Source organism: Catharus ustulatus, chromosome 25 (genome assembly GCF_009819885.2).
Source record: "Catharus ustulatus isolate bCatUst1 chromosome 25, bCatUst1.pri.v2, whole genome shotgun sequence".
Taxonomy (NCBI): domain Eukaryota; kingdom Metazoa; phylum Chordata; class Aves; order Passeriformes; family Turdidae; genus Catharus; species Catharus ustulatus.
In genome coordinates, this window is record NC_046245.1 from 7042651 (window position 1) to 7066083 (window position 23433).

Here is a 23433-nt window from a genome sequence, read left to right on the forward strand (position 1 = left end):
CCAGGGTAACCAACAAACAACCATTGGATGCCAAGATTTCTCTTGGGTGCCCATGGGGGTTCAAAAGTGGCTGTTGGGTGCCTACTAGATGCTTGCCCACTGAGTGTTGGGGTGCTCATTGAATACCCATTGAATGCCCATCAAATACTCACTGGGTGTCCATCAGGTCTAACAGCACCTGTTGGGTGCTCACTGACGACTGGATCACCCATTGAGTGTTGGGGTGTTCATTGGTGGCTCATCAGGCCTAACAGCACTCATTGGGTGCATGTTAACTGTCCTTGAGTGACCACTGACCACTGGGTGCCCCTTAGGTCTAACAGTGCCCACTGGGTGTTGGAGTGCCTGTTGGGGCACCCATTGGGTGTTGAGGTGCTCAGTGGGTGCTGGGGTGTCCACTGGGTACCCTCTGACTACCCACAGATGCCCAGGGCAGAGCTGGCATGGCAGCACTAACCCTTCTCTTCTCTCTCCCTCTATCCCCCAGATTTCTGTTTTTTAATTTTCTCCATTAACCCAAGGGGGCTGGGGGCCTCCCCCACAACCCTCATCCCTCCATCTCCCCCCACCCTGCCCAGGGTGGGCGCTGGGTGCTGGGGGCCACAGAGGGCACCCTGGTACCCACCCCCCCATCACGCATCTGTCTGTCTTGTTTTTTATTCCCCCCACCCTCCACTTTGTATCCATCCCCCTGTCTGTCCATCCCCCCCACCAGGAGTGACGAGACCTCGATCTAATGGGACCCACCGAGCGGGCAGCCCACCCACTGTGCCAGGGATACCAGGACAGGGAGGGCACCAGGATGGGGACACACACCAGGATTGGGGGGGGGTGCAAGGACTGGGAGGACATCAGGAGGGAGCAGAGAGCCACAACCCCCCTAGTGCACTTTGTATCCTTGTAGGGATTGGCACCTTGCGGGGGTGGCACAGGGTGCTCCTGATGCCCGCCCCCGCCCCATGATCAGCCCCAGCCCCTTTGCCCAGCAGTGCTTTATTTTAAAAATACATGAAAATACAAAAAACGGAATTTATAACCAACTTCCCCCCATTGTGACAGCCCCCCCCACCAAAGGTGCCACCCATCCCATGTGCAAACTCCCCCAGGTAGGGGGCATGTGGAGGGGGAATCAGTTGGGGGTTACAGGGATGTCTGGGACCCCCCGCCCAGGGGTGAGGCTCAGGTGGGGGAACCCAGGGATGGGTGCTGGGGGAGTGAGGGACCCCTGGGTGCTGGGGGATGTGGGGCATTTCCTATTGCTGATGGGACCTTTTGTAATTAAAGCAAAACCAATGAGTGCCTTGGTTCATCCCTGGGGAGGCCTCTGGCTCTGCCACCCCAACCTCGGCTGCTCCCTGGGGGTTCCAGCTCTGCCCCACAACTTGACAACCCAGTGGGTGCCTTGGTGCTCCCTGGGAGCCCCTGGCGCTGCCTGCCTCCTTCCAAAACCCAGTGGATACCTCAGCTCATGTCTGGGGTGTCCTTGGCTTTGCCCCTCCCCCCCAGCCTAGGTACCCTACGGGGGATCTGGATGGATGTGGGGTGGTTTGGTGGTGTCACCTTGGGGTGCTGCTCACTGCCGTCTTGCGGGGGGGCCGCAGGCGGGCAGGGAGGGATCCTGGTTTGCACCCTGAGGCAGCAGTTAGGGAGGCTGCCCGTGCTGCCCCCGCACCTGCAAAGCGGAAAGAAGCCATAGGGAAACTGAGGCATGCGGGAGGGGGCACCCCCTGCGCCCCTCCAATCCCACTACATCCTTACCTCTGGGGATGGGGGTCCTCCCACCCACTGCTGGAGTCCGAGGGGACACCTTGGGCAGGGCAGTGGGTGCCGGGGAACAGCTGGAGGGGACAGGGGGGGTGGTGGTGGTCCTGGCATGGGGCTGGCGGGTGTGGGGGATGCAGGGGACTGTTCCCCCCCTTGCCTTAGGCTGGCCTGGGGAGAGAGGGAGGGTTGGGCTATGGCACAGGACCTCCCATGGCCATAGTGTCCCTGTCCCCTTGCCATCACTACCTGCTGTACCCCCCCGGGGAGGCTCTGACCTGCCCCGGGCACCAGCTCCCTGCCCCGGGGGAGGGCCTGGCCGGGGAAGGCCCACGCGGCTGGGGGGGAGCCCCCTGCTTCCGGAAAGTCCCTTCACTGCTGCTGCGGAATTACGGCTGGGGGGTGCCTGAAAATAGAGGCGGGGGACACAGGGACATCGCTCAGTGAGTGCTCCCCATCCAGAGGCCGGGGGGGGTTTACAGTGCCCCTCGGAGACAGGGGGGCACTCACTGCCCCTGTCTAGGACAGGTCTGTGGGGGATCTGGGCGTTCAGCCTGAGTGGGACACAGCTACGCTGGGCCCCCACTCCCAGCTCTCACCTACCCTGGGGACACTGGTGGCAGCAGAGGACCCCTGTGGCTTGGCGGGGACATGGGGGATGGGGGCAGGTCCCCGCGACTCCACGATGGGCAGGAGCGCCCGCACCGGGCTGTCCTTCACCACGAAGGTCTGGCGGCGGGGGCTGCGGGGGGTGCCGGGGGGCGTGACGGCGGGTCCCGGGGGGTCTCCGGGGTCGGGAAGGGGCAGGTGACACCCCTCCAACTGTGCTGCCAGGCGCGTGGCCTCCCGCACCATCTCTTCCAGACGGGCCCCGCGCAGCGGACTCCAGCGCCCGTTGCCGCCCCCGTGCCGGCACCCCCCGCCCGGGCTATCCTCAGCCTCCTCTTCCTCCTGGCTGCAGATGGGGCGGGAAAGGGGGGAAGGTCATGTCAGCCGACAACACCACTGCCAAGAAGTGGCAGGAACCTCCATGCTATCCAGAACCCCATTCATTGGGTGACACGTCCCCCAGAACCGCCTCTATGAGGGGGGCATGTCCACAGGACGCCCAGGACTCTGTTAATGGGGTGACATGTCCCCTAGGACCCCATCTTCGGGGTGCGATGTCCTGCGTGGCCCCCAGAACCCCAACTATGAGTTGCCACATCCACCACAACCCCATCCATGGGGTGACGCGTCCCTTAGGACCTTGACATTGAGGTGCCATCTCTCCCTGTCTTCCATGTCCCATCCTATTCCCCATGTCTCCATCTAGAAGGTGCCCTGTCCCCCCTGTTCCCATCCACGGGGTGCCCTGTCCCCAGTACCTGCCCCCCCGTACCTGTCAGATGGGGACAGCACGCCGAAGTCGAAGCTCTCCTCGGTGACGAATCGAACATCTGGGGGGACACTGGGGGTAAGCCCCGCCCCCTCCCCCCCCGCCCCAGGGGGGAAACAGTGGGGACACGCAGCGCTGGCGCTGCCGTACCTCGGTCCTCGGCCATCGCCTCGGGGCACCGGGGCCACCTGCGGGAGCTGGGGGGTCACCACCGACCGCATCGAGGTCCCCCACCCGTGCCCCCACCCGCCTCCCGTGTCCCCAACCCCCCGCGGGGGCCCGGTGGCACCGGCTAGCGCGCGGCTGACACGGCCGGTGCCAGGCGCCGCCGGGCTCGGTGCCACCGGGATGGGGACAGGGATGGCTCCGCCGGCGCCAGTCGGCGGGGGTGACACCGACGACCCCGCCCGGGGTGCCCTCAGTGCCACAATGGGAGGTCCCAGCCCTGCACCCTGGTCCCTGTGAGACCCCGGTATCACAACGGTGGTTCCCAGCCTCTATCGGGAGACCCCAGCCCAACACTGAGGGAGTCCAACCCCGCTGGGAGGTCGCAGCCCCACACCCAGGGGAGCCCCTGTCCCACTCGCAGAGGGTCTCAACCCTACACTCTGATCCCGGAAGGCCCCCGGGACATTTTGATCCCCGGGGGGTCACAGGCCCAGAGGCTGGGGCCCTAGTTCTGCACCTCGATCCCAGGGGACCCCCAGCCCCACATGCCGATTCCGAGGGACCCCCAGCCCCACAACAGGGGACCCCATTCCCATACCCAGGCGTCCCGGCCCTTCACCCCAATCCCTTGGGGACCCCAGCCCCACACTGAGGGGTCTCAGTCTTGCATCCCGATCCCGAGGAGGTCCCATCCACATTCCTAGGCCTCCCAGCTCCCACGCGGAGGGTCTCAGCCCCAGACCCTGATCCTGGAGGTCCTATTCCCACCTCTGGGCCTCCCAGTCCCACACTGAGGGATCTCAGCCCCATAATGGCACTATTCCTCCCCCATACCTGGGGAATCCCCTAGGCACGTACCCCCAGCCCGGGAGACCCCAGTCCCACATTGGAGGGTCCCAGCTCCAGACTACGAGGGTTCCAGCCCCACCGACGAGTCCCAGCCGCGAACCCCAATCCCTTGGTGACCCCAGCCCCACACTGAGAAGGTCCCAGTTTACACCGGGAGTCACAGCCCCAGCCCTGGGGGTCCTCAGCTCTTATCAGGGGGTCCCAGTCCCGAACCCCGACCCCACGTCACCCCGTCTCCGCATGGGGTGGTTTATCCCGCGCTCCGCCCCGATCTCCCCGCAGGCTTCTCCTCTTATCCGGGGGTCCCGGTCTGCCCCTTGTCCTCCCCCACCTCACCGCCCCTGGCTCCCGCTCGTCGCGCGCGCCGAGGAGGCGTAGCCTAGCGAAAGGGGCGTGGTCTTGTTCGAATTCCCCCTCCCCTTGCGGCTCAATCGCGGCGCACCCGCCCCAGGTTCCGATTGGCCCGCGGCCTTTATAGCGCCACTCTGATTCGCAGCTCTCCTCGCCTTCCGCCTCACTGATTGGCTCTCCTGCTCCCCGCGCCCCGCCCCCCAGCGGTGGGGGCGTGGCCCGGAAGCGCGGCGCCTGAGGGTCTTTCCGCCACCGTTGCCGGCGCAGCATGGCCGCTGTGCCGCCCGACTCCTGGCAGCCGCCCACCGTGTCCATGGAGACCACGTAAGGGGCGGGGCCTCGGCCCGGTACCGGTACCGGCACGGCAGGTCCCGCCCACCCCTGGTCCCATCCCTTCCGCGGCATTGGGGATAAATCGGTGTCCGCTTTCCCCCCTCCCCCCCCCCTCCCCCCCCCCCCCCCCCCCCCCCCCCATTCCGCCTTCCATATAGCCCCAGTGTTCATGAGTCCACGGTGTCCGTGAGCCCCCGGTATCGGGCAGACCCTGAGCCCCACAGGTGCTAAGAAGCTCCCAGTGTCTCCGGAACAGGACAGCTCCGTTATCCCCCAGTATCAACCAGTCCTGGTTTCCGCCCCGGTACTAGATAGCCCCTGGTTCCCCCACTGGTGTCTCCCATGGTGTTTGTAACCCCCATTCCCTCGGTACCAGCAGATCCCATTAACCCTGTGGTGCCTTGTTAGCCCCAGTGTCTCCTGGTGTCTCCCAATACCGCACAGAATCAGCCCAGTCCTGGTTGCTTCCCCTGGTACCAAGAGCCATTCATATCCTCCTGGGGTCTCATTATCCTTCAGTACCTGCAGCCCCCATTGCCCCCCATCCCCTCTCACGCCTGTGGTCCCTGCCCCGACTGATCCTGGGGGATGTAGGTTGGAGGTCACGTTGATGTGTTTCCTGGTACTGTTCCCATTCCCAGTATTCCCACTGGGCCTGCTGGTGCTGTAGCTGTACTAACAGCACAGCCCCCTGACTTTGATCTAAAACTGGAGTTGGGGCTCACAGTGGGATGACCCTGCCCTGCAGCTGCAAGAATTGACCCTATAGGGAGTTCACAGCAAGGTGACCCCATCTTTTGCTTCCATTCCTGGTGCTGTTCCCCATTCCCAGTGTCGTTCCTGTTCCTGTTTTTCCCATTCCCAGAATGGGCCTTTCGTTGCTGGAGCTGTACTGGAAGACAAAGCCCCTAGCTTTGTTCTGAAACTGGGTGTGGGAGGCACAGTGTGATGACCCTGTCTCCAGTTCCCATTCCCAGTACTGTTCCTGTTCCCATTCTTGCTGTTCCAATTCACAGAATGAGTCTGCTGGTGCTGGAACTGCACTGGCAACACAGCCCCTGGCTTTGGTCTGAAGCTGGGGATGTGGGTATCGCTTCGGGATGGCCCCATTTCCTTTTCCCATTTCTATTACTGTACACCATTCCTGGTGCCTTTCCCATTCCCTTTCTGTGTTCCCATTCCCAGGATGGGCCCACTCGTGCTGGAACTGTACTGGCAACACGCTCCCCGCACCTGCAAGAACTTTGCTGAACTGAGCCGCCGTGGGTACTACAATGGCACCAAGTTCCACCGCATCATCAAGGACTTCATGGTGCAGGGAGGGGACCCCACAGGTACCGGTGAGTGCAAGCCTCTGAAATCTCCCTGGGACCCTCCCTGGTGCCAGGGGTTCCTGCTGACCCCCAAATTCCTCTGCAGGCCGCGGTGGCGCCTCCATCTATGGGAAACAGTTTGAGGATGAGCTGCATCCTGACCTGAAGTTCACTGGTGAGCGGGGCCAGCACTGGGAGAACACTGGAGGGGCATCCACCCCCGCCTACAGGGGAACAGGACACCTGAGAACACACCTGTGGGATGGGATGTCCCCTGTGTCCTCATCCATGGGGTGACATGTCTTCTAGAACTCTAGTCATGGAGTGACATGTCTTAAGGAGGCTGGTCATGGGGTACGTCCTCCAGGACTCTGGCCGTGAAGTGGCATATCTCCCCTGTCCCCCAAGGTACTGTTTATAGGGTGACAAGTCCTCTGTGTCCCCCAAAACCCTATCCATGGAGTGATATGACTCCCAGGAGCTTTGCCATGGAATGCCCTGTCCTCTATTTCCCTATTCCTGGTGTGATGTGTCCCTGTGTCCCACAGACATCAGGATCCTGGCAATGGCCAACATGGGGCTGGACACCAACAGGAGCCAATTCTTCCTCATGTCCCCTAAGACCTCTCCATTGGGCAACATTTTCCCCATGACACCAGGATCTCAGCCATAGGATGACATGTCCTTGTGACCCCATCCATGGGGTGGCATGTGCTCCATGTCCCCCAAGACCCTGGCCATAGTGTGTCATGTCCCTTAGGATGCCAGGACACCTGGCCTATGTCCTGCAGGCACTGGGATCCTGGTGGTGGCCATTGTGGGGCTGGACATCAATGGGAACAAGTTGTTACTGATGTCCACTAAGACCCCTCTGTCGGGTGACAGATTCCCCAGAAGCCTGACCATGGAGTGACATGTCCCAAGGATAACAGCCATAGGATGATGCCCTGCAGGATCCCAATCTTGGGGTGACATGTTTCCCATGATACCAAGATCTGGGCCATGCGACAACATCCCCTGTAGAATGACATGTCCCTCATCATGCTGGAACCTTGGCTGTGGGGTGGCATGTCCCCTATATGCCCATCTATGAGGTGACATGTCCCCATGTCTCACAGGTGCCGGGATCCTGGCAATGGCCAATGCAGGGCCAGACACCAATGGAAGCCAATTTTTCCTGACACTGGGCCCAGCACAGTGGCTGGATGGGAAGCACAGCATTTTCGGGAGAGTGTGCCAAGGCATGGGGGTGCTGGGGCGCCTAGCCATGGTGGAGACCAACTCCCAGGACCGACCACTTGACGATGTCAAGGTCATCAAGGCATATCCCTCAGGGTAGGGGTGTGGGGTGCCCTCCCTCCAAATTGTACTGCTCGTTTGTAATAAAAGAGGTTGGATGTGGTGCCCCCCTGCCCCCACCCACAGAGTGATGGTTTTAGGGGGGAGGTGGGGGAGATGTCTTTGGCATGGTGAGGGGCTGGGAGGTTGTGAGTTCCCCCCAGAAAGGGTTTGTGGGTGCCCTTGGAAGGGTGGGTGTCTCTCCCTGGGGACATGGAGCTGCCAGTGGCCCCAGTTCCTGGGGGTGCAGGGTGCCAGAGATCCAAATTTATGCCTACTGTGTTGTGTGTGTGTATCCTCAAAGTTTCCTGGAAACCCTCAGAGTGTCGTCCTGCCATGGACACATTGGATCACTGAGCTTTGGGTGGAAGGGGAGGGATTGGTGCTGGGGATCTAGGTCCCCACACAGCACTGGGGACCCACAAACTGGCAGTGGGATCCTCATGCCAGCACACACTGGGTTCCATCTCGATGTCATCCTCCTGGCTCCCAGTGCAGGACCTAGGAGCTGTAGGGTTTACCAGGAATGGTGCGGGGGTGATACTGGGAGCTACTGGGAGGATAGCAGAGGACTGCATCTGCAGTTGGTGGGGCTATGGGCATACTGGGTAGGTTCTGATTAAGGGGGAACTAGGGTGACTGGGGGCTCATCCTGGGGAGTGGGTGGTATTTAGAGTGTCACCATGGCACAGGAGGGCACACTAAGAGTATTGGAGGGGTGCTGGAGCTACCAGGGAGGGAGAACCGGGCCTCCAGTCCGGGGGTGATCCCGGCGGCAGTACCAATGGTCCGTGATGTACCAGCGTCTGGAGGCAGCCTCGGGGGCGATCCCAGAGCAGTAGCGGTGGTTTCCGGGCGATCCTGGGGCTGATCCGTAGTACCCACGTTCGGGGGCACTGGGGATGGGGAGACGGCACTGGGGGCGATGCGGGGGGCGGCACCGACGTCTGAGGGTGATACTGGGGATCTGGGGTTGGCGCTGGGGATCTGAGGGCTATCCCGGGGACAGTAACAGGGGTCTGGGACGGTACCGGGAATGGGGAAGCGGCCCCGTGGGCGATGCGGGGGAGGTGCCGGCGGTCAGGGGAGGTACTAGGGATTGAACGTTGATCCCGGAGCGATCCCGGGAATCTGGGGTCGACCGCGGGGACAGTACCGGGCTATGGGGGCGGCTCTCGGGATGATGTAGGGGCGATCCCGGAGATCTGGGGGCGATACCAAGGCGGAGCCGGAGCGGTCCCGCGGGCCTGGTGGTACTGGGATTTTGAAGCAGGCCCGGAGGCAGTGCGAGGGTAGATCCCAGAAAACTAGGAGTGATCCCGAAAATTTCGGGGCGATCCTGGGGGCAGTACTGGGTGTCCGTGGCGGTACGGGGAAGGGGAGGCGGCCCCGGGGGTGATCCCGGAGGCGGTACCAGGGGCGGTCCCGAGCCTGTCTCGGTCACCCCGTGGGCGGACCCGAAAAAGATCCCGGTGTGCGGCCAAGGGCGGTGCCGGGAGCCTCGGGCGGTGCCAAGGGCGGTCCCGGTCTCCCGGCGGGCGGTCCCGAAGAAGACCCCGGGGCAGTCCCTCGTTGTGGGACCAGAGCCAGTGCCGGCAGCCTCGGGCGGTGCGAAGGGCGGTCCCAGGGCAGAGCCGATCCGATCGCGGTGTCGGTGGCGGTGTTGGGGCAGCGACGGAGCCCGGGGCATGGCAGGCTTGGGCGCCCCGGAGCCGGGCACCGGGCCCGGTCCCGTCCCGGCCACTCGCGTGGAGCTCACGGTGTCCTGCAGGTAGCGGGGCCGCGGAGGGAGCCAGCACCAGGCGGCGGGGACGTGGGGAGGCACTGGGTTGCACTTTAGTGTAGGGGTAGCTGCCGTTGGAGGAGGCTGGGATGCACAAAGAGGTACTGGGAAGCACTGGGCAGCGGCGCTGGAAGGTGCTGAAGTGCAGTGGGAGGCACTGAGATCCCTTGGATGCGCTGGGAGGCATTGGAGAGTTGGGAGCAGCTGGCGTTGTAGGGCACTGTCTTGCACTGTAACACAGTGAGATGAATAGGGAGGCATTGGGAGGCACTGGAGTGCCGCAGTAGCTGGTGTCGAAGGGTGCTGAGGTGGACTGTGATGCGCTGAGATCCTCTGGGATGCACTGGGGGGCACTGGAATCCACCGGAGAGTGGGAGCAGTTGGTGGTATGAATGTACTGGAATGCGCTGAGTTGACCTAGAAGGCACCGGGAGACACTAGGGAACGGGGAGCAGTCGGCATTGTAGAGCACTGGGTGGCACGGGTAGGTACTGGGGAGCAAGGCAGCTGGCTTCGGAGGCATTGAAATGCATTGGAAGGCACTGGGATTCACTAGGAGACATTGGAATGTGCTGGGGGGCATTGAGGAGCATGGGCGGCACGGGGAGTGTTGCGTCTGGGGACGGAGGGGCACTAGGTCAGCCAAGGATGCTGAAGGGTGCGGGGCACTGAGGCGAGTGGGGGGCACAGGGGGGGCATTTGGGGATACAGGGGATGCAAAGGGGTCAGGTTGGACCTGTATCACCTGCCCTTGCCCACCCTGAAATTTCTGAATCCCCGGGCTGCACTCCACAATCTGCATCCCCTGTAACCCCTGCCCACCCTGCAGCCCCTGTACCCTCCTTCTGCAACATGTGGTGCATCTTTGGTGTCCCGACACATAGTTGTGCCCCTGACACACGGCACTCTAGCGTGTCATGCTGTGACCCTGTGCAGATCTGTCTGTGCACCCCAGTATGTGTTGTGGGGCACATCTGACAGCGCAGCCCAGCACCCAGCCATGCTCACCAACACCCTGCTGTGTACCCTGACACATGGTTGAGCCCCTCAGTGCATGGCCCCCCAACATGTGTCAGACATGTTTTTGCACCCTAATCCATGTCCTGGGGCACATCTGGCTGTGCACACCCTGCCACGCACCCTGTCACACAAGTGGGCACAACCCAACATGTGGCTGTGCACCTCAATGTGTGTTCTGGGGCACATCTGACTGCATAAAAAGTACACACAGTCACAGGCACAGCCAGGTGCTCTCACATTCACACGCACACATGCACACTCACATTTTCTCCCCTCTGCCCCCCCTAGGCAGCTCCTGGACAGGGACACCTTCTCCAAGTCAGACCCACGTGAGTGGGGCCGGGGGGATGGGGTGTGGTTTATGTCTCTGGGGATGTTTTGGCTCCTAGGTGCTCTGAGGAGTCTCTCAGGAGCTTGGGGTTTCTGGAAGGTGTGGGCTCAGGGGATGTTTAGTCTCGGGGGATTTGGTGGTCTCTAGGGGGTTGGGGGGTCTCTGAGGTATTTTGGAGGTATCTGAGGGTTTTGGGGTCTCTGGGAGCATCAGTGTCTCTGGGGAGTGTTATGGTCTCCAAGGTTTTTGGGGCCCCTGAGGTGTTTTGGGAGGTCTCTGGGGTGTTTTGTGGTTCTGTGTGGTTTTGGGGTCTCAAGGACATTTTGGAGGGTTCTGGGGGTGTTGGGAGCTCTGGTGAGTGTTGGGGTCCCTGGGGGTTTTGGGTGGTCTTTGGGGGTTTTGGGAGACTCTGGGGGGGTTGGGGAGCCTCTGAGGTATTTTGGGGGTGTGTGGGGGATCTTAAGGGGTCTTGGAGGAATCGAGGGTGTCTCTGAGGTGTTTTGGGGGGTTTCTGGGAATGTTGGTGTCTCTAAGAGTTTTGGGGGTCTTTGGGGTGTTTTGAGGGGTCTCTGGGGGTGTCCGCCCCCCCTGACCCCTCCCCTGCAGTCTGTGTGCTGTACACACAGCGGCCTGGCAGCCACCAATGGCGGGAGGTAAGTGACCGATTGGTGGGGAGCAGCCAGTCAGCACGTTAGGCCATGCTCAGTTGGGCAATTGGCATGTCAGGGTGCACTCAGACAGCCAATTAGGATGTTGGGGTGCTAGCTGGCCAACCAATCATCAGCATGTTGGGGCAATGACCAATCAGTGTGTGTGTGTGTGTGTGCCAACCAGATGGCCAATCAGCGTGTCAATGGCAGCCAACCAGCATGTAAGGTTCTGGCCTATCAGCATGTTGGGGTGATGGCCAACTGGCCAATCAGGGTGTTGGGTTGCTGGGCAGGAGATCAAGTCAAATTCTGGCCAATTGGCATGTTGGGGGGCTGACCAAGGAGCATATTGGAGTGTTGGCCAAATGGCCAATCAGTGCATTGGGGTGCAAACCGGGTGGCCAGTCACCAGTGAGCAATCAGGTCTTTGGGTGCAGCACCTGGAACACAAGCGTTCTGGGATACAGCAGCGTCCCGGGGGCAGAGTGGTCAGCCAAGCAGCATCCTGGGAATCTGGGGAGCATGTCGAGGTGCTGGGCAGCCAGCCAATCAGCTGTCGGCACACAGCCAGGCCCCGCTCTTGTAATTAATAGGGTGTTAATTGCGGGGTAATGAGTGGGAGGGTGAGGGGGGCGGCCCTTCGGCACAAAGCAGCACCTGGGCCCTCCCCGCCCCTGCCCTCCCCTTTCCCACACGTGTCCCCACACGTGCCCGCTCAGCCGCTGCCCACCCTTGCCCCACCTCCTCCGCCCACATGTGTCCCCATGTCCCCAACCTCATGTCCACATGTTCTCATGTTGCTTGGTCCCCATGTTGCTGAGTCCCCATATTCTCATATTCTCATGTCCCCAGCTCCATGTTCACATATTCTCATGTCTCTGTGTCTCCATGTCACTGTGTCCCCATATCTGTATGTCTCCATGTCCACATTCTCATGTCCCACTGCCTCCATGCCCCTGTCCCACCCTCTTTCCCATGCCCCCATTTTCCTGTCCTGTGTTCCTATGTCTTCATGTCCCTATGTCTCCATCCCTATACCGCCATGTCTCTGCATCTCTATGTCCCCACATCCCTGTGTCCGCATCACCACGTCCCCATGTCACTGTCCCCACCCCATGTTTTCCTATCACCCTATTAAACCCGCTGTCCCCACATCCTCCAGTTTGGCCGGACCGAGGTCATTGACAATTGCCTGAATCCTGACTTCCTGCACAAGTTTGTCCTTGATTATTGCTTTGAGGAGCGGAAGAACCTGCGCTTTGACCTGTGAGTAGCCCCTGTGGCCCCAGTGTCACCACCCTGTACCCCAGGGTAACCCCCTAGCCACCCTGACACAGCCCCCCAGAGTGTCCTTGTCCCAGTCCATGTTCTGTCTCTATTCCTGGGCCATCACCACCCTTGTTTACATCCCTGTCCCCATCCTTGTCTCATCCCACTGTCATCCCTTATCCTATCCAGTCCCCGTTCTCTCCCATCCTGTCCCCATCCACATCCCATTCCTGTCCATTCCATTGTGTCCTTATCCTGTCCCTGTACCAATCCTTGTCTCATCCTATTCTTTGTCCCATCCCATCCCAGTCTCCATTCCTGTCCCACTCAAGGCTTCCCCTCCCTGTTCCATGCCCACATGTTCCCTCCACCCCAGGTATGATGTGGACTCCAAGACCCCTGACCTCTCCAAGCATGTAAGTGCAGGATCAGCCCTGCTCCCCTGGCCTCCCTGGAATGGGCATCCCCCTGGTGACACCTGATGTTCCCAATCCTGCAGGATTTCCTGGGCCAGGCATTCTGCACCCTGGGGGAGATCGTGGGCTCAGCTGGCAGCCGCTTGGAGAAGCCCCTGATGTGAGTCCCCCCTTTGCCCCAGTGTCCCCATGTCCCACCCCAGTGAAACTCCTGATGTGAGTCCCTGTTGTGCCCCAGTGTGCTCATGTTCCTCCCAGAAAAGCCCCTAACATGAACCCCCCCAATCCCAGTGTCCCCATTTCCCTGCCCCTGAAGAAACCTCTCGTGTGAGCCTCCAGTGGGGTCCAGTGTCCCCAAAGTCCCTGGGGTCCCAATGCCCCCCACTGGAGAAAGGCCTGATGGTAGCCTCCCTCACCCCCAGTGTCCTGGGGTCTCCATGTCTCTGCCCCAAGGAAGCCCCCAGTATGAGCCACTTCCCTCAGTGATCCTAATGTCCCCATGTCCTCTCCCATGGAGAAGCTCCTAACATGAGTCCTGCCTGTGCCCCAGTGTCCCTGAGGTCACCATGTCCCCTTTGGATAAAACCAGTATTTTGAAGAAAACTGGGAAACCCAGTGTCCCCATGTTCCGCCTGGAGAAGCCCCTGACATGAACCCCTCTGGCCCCAGTGGTGCCAAAGTGCTTTCCCCAGACAAGTGCCTGACACAAGCCTCCCCATATATCCCCGGGTCCCTTTCGGTGTGCCCAGGATAGACCCAGACCACAGAGCCAACAGTGGCATTTTGGAGGGCTTTTTATTTTGTTCTTTTTGGGGATTTTTTCTTTGTTTGTTTGTTTGTTGTTTTTTGGGGGGGATGGGGAGTGGCTTTTGGCAGGAAAGACAGTATTTGGGGTTTGGCATTTTGGTGGGGTTTGATTGATCTGGCTTTTTCTTGGGGATCTTGCTTTTTGGGGGGTCTGGCTATTGGAGGGGTCTGACGATTTTGGGGTTGGCTTTTTCTGGGCAGTTTGTTTTGTGGGAATTGGCTTTTTGAGGGGAGAAACTGCTTGTTTTTAGGGTGCTGGAATCTGAGGGGGCCGGAGGATTTTTTTTTTTTTTTTTTTTGGTAACTTCATTTTTTTGGGAGGGGAGGCTTTTTCTTGGGCAGGGATCCCTTCCATCACCCTTCAGTGTGTGTCCCTGCAGGATGGGGACAGCCACCACGCACCCTCGGGGCAGGAGACCTGCCCCAGCCGCCTCCAATGGGTAAGTTTTGGGGTGCTCAGTGCGCCGGCACCATGGGACACCATGTGTGCCCCTGCCGTGCTCACATCCCATCCCGGCAGTGGCATTCTGGGGAAGAAGTGCGGCACCATCATACTCCTCGCTGAAGAGCTGGGAAACTGCCGGGTGAGCCGCGGTGGGGCAGAGGAGGGGGCATAGCTTGGGAACCCCGCAGTATCGGGGGTGGCTGGGGCACACTAACCCGCATTCCAAAGATGAGGGTAAGGGCTGTCTATCCCCGCGCTGTGTCCCGCCTGTCCTGGATCCCTCCGTCCCTCGTGGAGCAGCCGCCCCGCAGGATCCCGCCCTTGACGGGGGCGCAGAGTGATGACCCTCCCCCCTCCCCGATTCCACTCCCCAGGACGTGGCCACACTCCAGTTCTGCGCCAACAAACTGGATAAGAAGGATTTCTTCGGAAAATCTGACCCCTTCATGGTGTTCTACCGCAGTAACGAAGATGGGACGTGAGCGACTCCCTCTCAAAACTGCAGTGACCTTCCCACACCTCGCGAGAGGGCTCAGCCCTAAAACAGGATACCCCTATGTTCCCATGGGCTGGCATTGGCGGGAGTGTCCAAAAATCCTCACTGCATTGTGAGAGTTACAGACGGGGGGAGGGTGTTGGGATGGTAGAGTGACCCCCTTGTTCTCCCCCCAGTTTCACCATCTGCCACAAGACAGAAGTGGTGCGGAACACACTGAACCCCGTCTGGGCAGCCTTTGCCATTCCTGTGCGTGCCCTCTGCAACGGGGACCATGACCGGTGAGTGCCAGAGGACTGGGACCTCCTGCACCCCCTCTTTGGCCCCAAAGACCTCTTTCCCTCCTTTCTTCCCATCTTTAAGGTCCACTAGGACCCCCTGAACCCCTTCCCCCATCTCTGTCATACCTAGGGACACCCTGCACTCCCATCTCTGTGGTCCTCTGAGATCCCCCAAGCCCCCTTCCCCCCCACCCATGGTGCCCCAGTTCCGCATGCAGTCCTGTCCCCTGCCTTTATGGGCCCCCAGGACCCCTTTTCCTTCTTTCCCCCATCTCCCAAGTCCTCCAGGAGCCCCTGCACCCCATGTCCTCATCTCTGGTACCTCTGGACTCCCAGAGCCCCCCTCACTCCATGTCCATGGTGCCCCAAGACCCCTTCCCCTCTCTCTGTGGTCCCCCAGAATCCCTTTCCCTGTGCTGTGATACCCCAGCACCTCCAGGACCCCCTTCCTGCAACCCTGTGGTCCCAAAGATCCCTGCATCTACTTCCCCATCTCTGTGGTAACTCCAGGCCCCTGTAGGCCTCCCACCCTCTCTGTAGCCCCCCGACCTCCTTCCCCTATCTCTTTGGCCACCCGATACCCCCAGACCCTCTTGCCCCATGTCTGTGGTACCAGTAGCATGCTCCCCCGCCCTGCAGTGTTACCCACTTCTGCCTCAGTTTACCTGTCTGGGCAATGGGCATCACAGCTGTCACTGAGCCATACTGCCCCCCCTCCGTTCCAAACCAGTGTCACCAGCTGCTGTCCTGGCAAACAGCCACTTTGGCCCCGTGTTCGACGTTGCTGTGGCAACGATGGATAAAAATATCCCGATGAGGAGGAGAAGGAAGCAGGAAAAAGCCCACAGAGGCGTCAAAACAAATCCCGCAGGGAGTGGGGGGTTTTGTTTCATGGGTTGCCAGGGGAGGGGAGTGGAGGGGATTTGGAGATGTCGGTGACCCCCTCCTACCTTGCAGAGCCATCAAAGTGGAGGTTTATGACTGGGACCGTGATGGCAGGTGAGCTGCATGTGGTGGTCCTGGGGGCCTCCCACACCTGCACCCCTTGGGTGATAGGAATTCCCCCTGGCTGTTTGGGATTCCCTGGCTGATGGGAAACTTCCTGGGCAATGGTAAACCCCACATCCCCACACCCTCGAGTGATGGGGATCCCCCTGGGTAATGGGAACCTCCCTAACCCAACTGATGGAGAACCACCGGCCTTGCAGCCATGACTTCATCGGGGAGTTCACCACCAGCTACCGGGAGCTGGCGCAAGGCCAGAGCCACTTAAACGTGTATGAGGTGAGGGGGGTTGGGTACATGGGCAGGAGGGGGGTCCTGCACACCCCCGTGGGAGTCACGGTCCCACTGCTGCACCCCCAGGGGTTATGATCCCCAGAATCCCTGTGCTGCACCTGTTTGTGTTGGGGTCTTAACACTGCGCTGTGATGTTACGGTCTCCAGGGTCCCTCCCAGCTCTGCACCCTGGTGTGTCATATGCCCCAGGGTCCCCTCCCCCTCCTGCACTCTGAAGTGTCATGGTGCCTGGAGTGCTCATGCTGCAACCATAGAGGTTTACAGTCCCCAGGATTCCCTGTGCTACAGCCTGGGGTGTTGGGGTCCCCACATTGCACCCCTGGGCTATTATTACGGTTCCCATACGGCACCCTGGGGTGCAGCACCCACAACTGCTCCCTTGAGGGTCCCCAGCCACCACCATGGATCTCCAGCTGCACTACAATCCCAAGGTCCCTACATGCATCCCTGAGTGTCACAGCCTAGCATGTGCTCCTCAAGGTCCCTCTCTGCACCTCAGCACAGTGCTCCCACTGCTGCACTCCAGCATATTCCGTGCCCCTGTGTTCCCCAGGATGTGACAGTCCCCTACACTGCTCACTGGGGCTTCCTGTCTCTGTGAGAAGCAGCCCCTTTCCCTCCCCTCCCATCCCTGCAGGTGGTGAACCCTCGGAAGAAGATGAAGAAGAAGAAGTACCTGAACTCGGGGACAGTGAGGATGGGGATGTGCAGAGGTGCGAGGGGCACAGGGAGTGTGGGCACTTCCTCCCCTGAGCCCTATGTCCCCACAGGTGACACTGCTGTCCTTCACTGTGGAGGCTGAGCACACCTTCCTAGACTACATCAGGGGCGGGTGAGTAGGGAATCCCCAACACCCCCAGCCTCTACTTCACTGACAGGGCAGTCCCCAGGACCCCTGTCTCCTCCCTTGGAGGTCCCCAGTACCACTGTTGCTCCCTCAGGGATGAAGAGGGGCGGGGGGGAGTGGTTCCTGCTATCCCTAACTCTTCCCTGTGGGATCCCCAACACCTCCAGTTGCTCCATTGGAGGTCCTCAGCACACCTAGCTCCTCTATTGCGGGTCTTAGCACCCTCACCCAGATGCCTCCTTGGGGGCAGGCTGTCCCCATCACCCACAACTGCTTCATTGGTAGCCCCCAGAACCCACAATTGTTCCCTTTGGAAGTCTCCAGCATTCCAAACAGCTCCCTTTGGGATGCCCAACAGCCACAGCTGCTCCTTTGGGGGAAGAGGGTCCCCCCCAGCCCCATCTTCTCCATTGGAGGTCCTTAGCATCCCCACCCCAATGCTGTGACGTGGACAGGGGCTCCCCAGCACCCCACACTGTTCATTTGGGCGTCCCAAGCACCCCCAGCCACTCCCTTAGGTGCAGCATGGTGACACCTCAGTGCAGGGACACTTGGGGGTGCTCTGAATTGGGTGATGGGTGCATCCAGTCCAGCCTGTCCCCCTAGGGGTGTCCCCACCCCAAACCCACAGGTCAACCTCTGTGTCACCCCAAGCCCACTTCCCCCCCAGGACCCAACTCAACTTCACAGTGGCCATTGACTTCACAGCATCCAATGGTGAGTGGGAGCTGTGTCCTCCCAGTGGGATTTATTTGGGGCAGTTGTAACCAGTTTGGTGTCATGATGGTGTCATCCTTGTCACCAGTTTGGGGACATGCTGTTCTTGTAGTTGTGTTCGGGACATGGTCATGTTTCCCTTGTCTCTGGGTTGGGGACTTGGTGACAACTCTCTTGTCACTGGGTTGGGGTCATGTTGGCATTGTCCGTGTCATGGGTTTGGGGCCATGGCGGTGTTATTTTTGTCACTGTACTGGTACTACAGTGGTGTCACACTTATCACCAGCTGTCACTGGGTTGGGGATTTGGTGCCATTATCGTTGTCATTGAATTTGGAACAAAGTGGTGCCATTCTTGTCACTAGGTTGGGGTCATGGCAGTGTCATCTTTGCCAGTGTGTTTGGGATGTGGTAGTGTCATCCTTGTCACTGTGTTGGTTCCATGGTGGTGTCATCCTTGTGACCAGCTGTCACCAGACTGGGGACGTGGTGGTGTCACCCTTGTCATCAGGTTGGGAATATGGTGGTGTCACCCTTGTCACTGGATTGGGCACGTGGTGGCATTTGGAGACATGGTGGGATGATCCTTGTCCTTGTCACCATGGGGATGACATCATCCTTGCCACTGGGTTGGGGCCATAGTGGTGCTATGGTAGTGCGGATGCTGGGGGTGTTTTGGGGGTGCTGAGGGGATTATGACGGCGCTGGGGGAGCTGTGGGAGTGCTGAGCCCCGTGCCCGTGCAGGGAACCCCTCGCAGCCCACGTCCCTGCACTACCTGAGCCCCTTCCAGCTGAATGCCTACAGCCTGGCACTGCGAGCCGTGGGGGACATCATCCAGGACTACGACAGTGACAAGATGTTCCCAGCCCTTGGCTTTGGTGCCAAGGTCCCCCCAGATGGGCATGTGTCCCACGAGTTCCCACTGGTGAGGGGCCAAGGCGGGACAGGGCTGCGAATGAAGGGTGGCGTCCTTGTCACCTGGCTGGGGACATGATGGGATCATCTTGTCACATTGTTTGGGACATGGAGGTATCATCCTTATCCTTGGGTTGGGGCTATGGTGGTGTCATCCTCCTCACTGGTCTGGGGACATGGCAGTGTCATCCTTGTCACCAGATCAGGAAGGGGCTTGGTGCTGTCACCAGTTTGGAGTCATAGTGGTCTCATCCTTGATCACCGAGTTGGGTACATGATGTGTTTGGGTTGGATCTGGATTGAGGATGTGGTGGTGTCATCCTTGTCTTGGGCTGGGAATACAGTAGCATCGTCATTTTTTCACTGGGTTAGGGCCAGAGTAGTGTCATCCTTGACAATGAGTTGGGAATGTGTTGGTGTCTCCCTTGTCACCACATTGTGAACATGGTGGGATCATCCTTGCTAGCATTTGGGGGCCATGGCAGTGCCATCCTTGCCTGTGGATGGGGTCTGTGTTGTCACCCTGTCCATGGGTGGGGGCCGTGGTGTCACCATGGTCCTGGTGACCTTGCGGCAGAATGGAGATGCATCAAACCCAGCGTGCCATGGCATTGCTGGGGTGCTGGAGGCGTATCAGCGCAGCCTGCGCCGTGTCCAGCTCTACGGCCCTACCAACTTTGCCCCTGTCGTCAACCACGTTGCCCGGTAAGAGGAGTCCCGTGCCCCGGGATGGGGTCCTGCACCCCCCGGCGTCACGCAGAGTCCCCCCAGCTCAGCAGCCACGGTGCTGGATGGGTCCCAGTACTTTGTCCTCCTCATCATCACTGATGGTGTCATCTCCGACATGGCCCAGACCAAGGAGGCCATTGTCAATGTAAGACCCTTGTGGTGGCACGGGGGCAGGTGGTGGCACCCCTGGGTGTTGGGACAAGGAACCTGGGATCCTTGGGTGATGGGGCCAGTGGCAGTGGGGAGGGATTGGGACGCTTGAGGGGATGGGAAAGGTTGGGGACCCCTGGGTGCTGAGGAGGGGCTGGAACACTTAAGGGATGGAAAGGAGCTTGGATTCCTGGGTTCTGAGGGGTTGGGGGTGGCTGGGACCCTTTGAGTGATGGGGTGGGTGAGGAGGAGCTGGGACTCTGAAGCTGAGAGGGAGGATGTGGGCTGGTACCCTTTCATGCCAGGGAGGTGGGGAAGGGGCTGTGAGCCCTGGGTGCTGGGGGGTGTGTGGACCCCTGGGTGCTGGAGGCAGTGGGGAGGGACTGGGACCTTTGAGAGGTGGGAAAGGGCTTGGACCCCTGGGGTTGAGAAGGGGCTGAGACCCCCAAGGTTTGAGGTGTAGGGGTGTCTGGAACCCCTGCATGCTGCAAGGGGACTGGGAAGTTCCTGGAATGCCCCAGTGCTGGTGGGGAGGTCTGAGACCCTTGGGTGATTGAGGGGGACAGGTTGGCACCCCTGAGTGCTGCAGGGAAGCGGGGGCAGCCCATTTGGTGGCAACATCATTAAATTTCATGGCACTCCCTTCACCCCCTGCTTCCCTCAGGCTGCCAAATTGCCCATGTCCATCATCATTGTGGGGGTTGGCCAGGCCGAGTTCGATGGTAAGATTTGGGGGCTGGGGGAACTAGGGGAAGGCTGGGGGGATCTGGGGTGTCCCTTGGCCACTGGAACTGAGAGTTGAATGTGCCAGTATATGAATGGGCTCAGCATACCCCAGCGAGGGGACTTGGGGGTTCTGGGTGTGGGATTGAGAGGGACATAACGGGGTGAGGAGTAGGGGGTGCTGCTGAACTTCCCCCACATCGCTCCCAGCCATGGTGGAGCTGGATGGGGATGACATCCGCATCTCTTCCCGTGGGAAAGTGGCCGAGCGTGATATCGTCCAGGTACCGACCTCACCAATGAGGGATTTGGGGACCCCCTCTCAGACCACCCAGCAGGGTGGTGAGGGGGTGCCCTGGAGACCTCACATCAGCCCTGTCACTCCTGGGGTGCACTGGGTGGGACTGGTATGGAGGGATGATAAGGTGGACTAGGACATGGGGCAGCTCTGGCATTTAGGGGGGTGCTGTGACAAGGGGATGCAATGGGTTTGGGATGCACCTGGATCAGGGGACACACTGGGATTTGGGGGGACACTGGGATGTGGTGTGGAGGCTGCACTGGGAAAAGAGGGTGCCCTGGGACTTGGGACGTACCTTGGGATGAGGGTGCAGTGGGACATGGGAGTGTATTAGGATGTGGGGGGCACTGAGACATGAAGGAGACAATAGGATGTTAAAGGAGGTTTACTGGGAAATGGGGGGAATTGGGATGTCAGGGATGTACTGGGACATAGCAGCAGTGTACTGAGACATGGGAGGGATGCACTGGGGTTTGGAATGTACCTCAATGGGAGGAGACACTGGGACATTGTGTGCTCTGGTACATGGTGGGGGCCTTCACTGGGAAAAGTGGGTGCACTGAGATTTGGGATGTATCTTGGAACCAGGGTGCAGTGGGACATGAGGGTTTCTTAGGATATGGGGGGCAGATATCTGGCATGAAGGAGGTTGGTACTGGGAAATGGGGGAGCACTGGGATGTGGGGGGCACTGGGACATGGAGGGGAATGTACTGGGATATGGAGTTGCACTGAGACATGAAGAGGGGGTGTACTAAAACCTTTGGGGGGTCTGTGCTGTGAAAAAGGATGCAATGAGACTTAGGATGTTCCTGGATGTGGGGAGGAGCCTGGGACATTAGGAGGCACTGAGACATGGGGGAACAACGAGACATTGGAGGGTGGAACTGGGATATGGGATATACCTGGATGTGGAGGGCACTGGGACATGAAGGGGGAAGGTATTGAGGAAAGGGGGTGTGCTGGGGAATGAGGGGGGCACTGGGACATGAGGGTGTGCTGGCAAATGAAGGGGGCACTGGGTCACCAGGATGGACCTGAATGTGGGGGTAGTGGGATATGGGGATGTAGGAGAGGGCACTGGGATGTGGGGGTTGTGGGAAATGGGAGGCAGTGGGGATATGTAGGGGCATTGGGGCTTGGGATGCATATGGATGTGGGGGTGCCCTGGGACATGAAGTACTGGGAAATGGAGAACACTAGAATGTGTTAGGGAATACATTAGGATATTGGGGGGGGGGGGAGTACCAGGATATGATGGGGCACTGGGTCGTAGTATGTACCTGGATGTGAGAGACGCTGGGATATCAGGAGTGGGGAGGGGACACTGGAACTGCTGTGTGTGGGACACACAGTTCTGGGGGCTTCCCGGCCCTGGACCCCCCCAACTGCTCTGCCCACCTGTGCCTCCCCAGTTCGTTCCATTTCGTGACTACATGTCAGGGGGTCCCGGCGCAGGGCTGAGCATGGCAGGACTGGCACGGGAAGTCCTAGCCGAGATTCCCGATCAGCTCCTCTCTTACATGAAAGCACGGGGAATTAAACCTCCCCCCATCCCTCCCATGTTCCCTGAAACCCCCCCACCCTGACTGCCCGCCCCCGACACACCACATCCCCTCATCTTACCCCGGGACCCTCTATCCAGGGACCAAAGGCCAGCCATACTCTGCCAGGGACCTGTGACTGGGGGTTCCTCTCCTCCCTTTCACAATCTCGAGGTCCTCCCCAGTTCTGGGGTCCCTTCCCCAATCGAGGTTCCCACCACCACACCCATAAAACAGCTTTTTGGGTTTCCTGGGGGGGATTTGGATGGTGTTGTCTGAGCATCTTTGGCCATTGGACTCCCCCCTATACCCATCCAAGACTGTCCTGCCCCCTCCCAAAAAAGGGGCAAGGGGTCTTCATCCTCCTGACCAGAAAGCTGGGGTGTGCAGGAGCCTCCCCCGAATGTGGAGTGCCCCCCTAGGGTGATGCATGACCCCTCCTCACTTCACCAGCCTCCCCAAATCCGTGGTCCCTCCCACCCAGTTCCTGGGCTGATTCCATTGGGGCCCTCAGTGTTTTTGGTGTTCCCTCATGCCGTGTCGCTTGTGTCCATATGGGTTTGTATTGAATTACCTTAAATCGCAATAAATTACTGTGGCTTTAATTGCAGCCCCCTCCCGTGGGACGCCCCAGCATCTCCCCTAAAAGGAGCCCTCCCCGGCTGTATGTGGAACTCCCCCGTGTGTGGCCCTCCCCAACTGTATGACAGCTCCCAAGACTGTGACAACTCCCCTGCCCGGCTGCGTGACTCCCCCCCCTAGCTCTGCCCCCTCCCCATCTGGGATCCCCCCGCCTGCTGTCAACGCCTCAGCCTGTGCTCCCCCTCAGCTGTGACACCCCAGCTCAGACCCCTCCTCAGCTGTGTGACCCCCCACACACTGCATGAACCCCCTCGAATGTATGATATGCCCTGACTGTGTGTGATGCCCCTACAAGCTGTAACCACTTCCAGGCTTTGGGATTCCCCGTAGCTCTGACGCCTCCACCAGCTGTGACAACCCCTCACTTTGTGACACCTCCTGACTGTGTGTGACCCCTCCAACGATGTGACATCACCCCCACTGTGTGACCCTAAAAATTGCAAATACACAGAAACCACCCGGGGCAGGGGAGAGTTGGGTTATTTACAGGACTCTGCGTCCCGCACCCCAAAACTACTTGAAGGGGGCCCTGGGAAGTCGCGGGGCTCACTGAGAACCCACACCCCAATTGAGGGGG

At 59.9% G+C, this 23433-nt stretch overlaps 4 protein-coding genes across 14 annotated transcripts in view; 3 read left to right on the plus strand and 1 right to left on the minus strand.

Moving 5' to 3' along the window:
• Nucleotides 1–1297, plus strand: part of CELSR2 (cadherin EGF LAG seven-pass G-type receptor 2) — a 29889-nt gene extending 28592 nt beyond the window's left edge. Inside the window, exon 35 of one of the 2 annotated variants that reach the window (XM_033080427.1) lies at nucleotides 488–1297. In XM_033080427.1, coding sequence (XP_032936318.1) covers nucleotides 488–515 — 28 coding nt within the window. In that variant the 3' untranslated portion in view covers nucleotides 516–1297. The remainder of the gene's footprint in view (nucleotides 1–487) is intronic. The other variant, XM_033080428.1, reaches the window with a different exon arrangement.
• On the minus strand, nucleotides 804–4560 carry PSRC1 (proline and serine rich coiled-coil 1). 5 transcript variants are annotated; one of them, XM_042779977.1, is made up of 8 exons: nucleotides 4386–4556; nucleotides 3290–3327; nucleotides 3143–3200; nucleotides 2614–2716; nucleotides 2365–2503; nucleotides 2011–2167; nucleotides 1759–1932; nucleotides 804–1672 (listed from the first exon to the last, which is right to left on the minus strand). In XM_042779977.1, exons 1-8 carry the CDS (start codon nucleotides 4396–4398, stop codon nucleotides 1557–1559), a joined length of 798 nt encoding a protein of 265 aa, XP_042635911.1. In that variant the 5' UTR covers nucleotides 4399–4556; the 3' UTR covers nucleotides 804–1556. The 5 variants fall into 5 exon arrangements, with proteins under 5 accessions (XP_042635911.1, XP_032936321.1, XP_032936322.1 ...); XM_033080430.2 differs by having other exon boundaries at nucleotides 4488–4555; XM_033080431.2 differs by lacking the exon at nucleotides 3290–3327 and having other exon boundaries at nucleotides 4488–4560.
• A 139-nt stretch (nucleotides 4561–4699) lies between these two features.
• Nucleotides 4700–7570, plus strand: PPIL1 (peptidylprolyl isomerase like 1). 2 transcript variants are annotated; one of them, XM_033080442.1, is made up of 4 exons: nucleotides 4700–4831; nucleotides 6026–6180; nucleotides 6260–6328; nucleotides 7272–7570. In XM_033080442.1, exons 1-4 carry the CDS (start codon nucleotides 4776–4778, stop codon nucleotides 7490–7492), a joined length of 501 nt encoding a protein of 166 aa, XP_032936333.1. In that variant the 5' UTR covers nucleotides 4700–4775; the 3' UTR covers nucleotides 7493–7570. The 2 variants fall into 2 exon arrangements, with proteins under 2 accessions (XP_032936333.1, XP_032936334.1); XM_033080443.2 differs by lacking the exon at nucleotides 4700–4831 and adding an exon at nucleotides 4994–5923.
• Nucleotides 7571–8934: 1364 nt separating this feature from the next.
• Nucleotides 8935–23391, plus strand: LOC117007118 (copine-5-like). Of its 5 annotated transcripts, none has more exons than XM_033080022.2 (21): nucleotides 8935–9262; nucleotides 10583–10623; nucleotides 11232–11278; nucleotides 12438–12541; nucleotides 12921–12960; nucleotides 13044–13120; nucleotides 14148–14207; nucleotides 14288–14351; nucleotides 14587–14690; nucleotides 14885–14989; nucleotides 15947–15988; nucleotides 16198–16273; nucleotides 16926–16979; nucleotides 17059–17120; nucleotides 17806–17852; nucleotides 18597–18778; nucleotides 19346–19473; nucleotides 19622–19642; nucleotides 20312–20369; nucleotides 20581–20654; nucleotides 22826–23391. In XM_033080022.2, exons 1-21 carry the CDS (start codon nucleotides 9180–9182, stop codon nucleotides 22974–22976), a joined length of 1620 nt encoding a protein of 539 aa, XP_032935913.1. In that variant the 5' UTR covers nucleotides 8935–9179; the 3' UTR covers nucleotides 22977–23391. The 5 variants fall into 5 exon arrangements, with proteins under 5 accessions (XP_032935913.1, XP_032935912.1, XP_032935914.1 ...); XM_033080021.2 differs by having other exon boundaries at nucleotides 19540–19642; nucleotides 22826–23389; XM_033080023.2 differs by lacking the exon at nucleotides 22826–23391 and adding an exon at nucleotides 22086–22222.
• The last annotated feature ends 42 nt before the right edge of the window (nucleotides 23392–23433 follow it).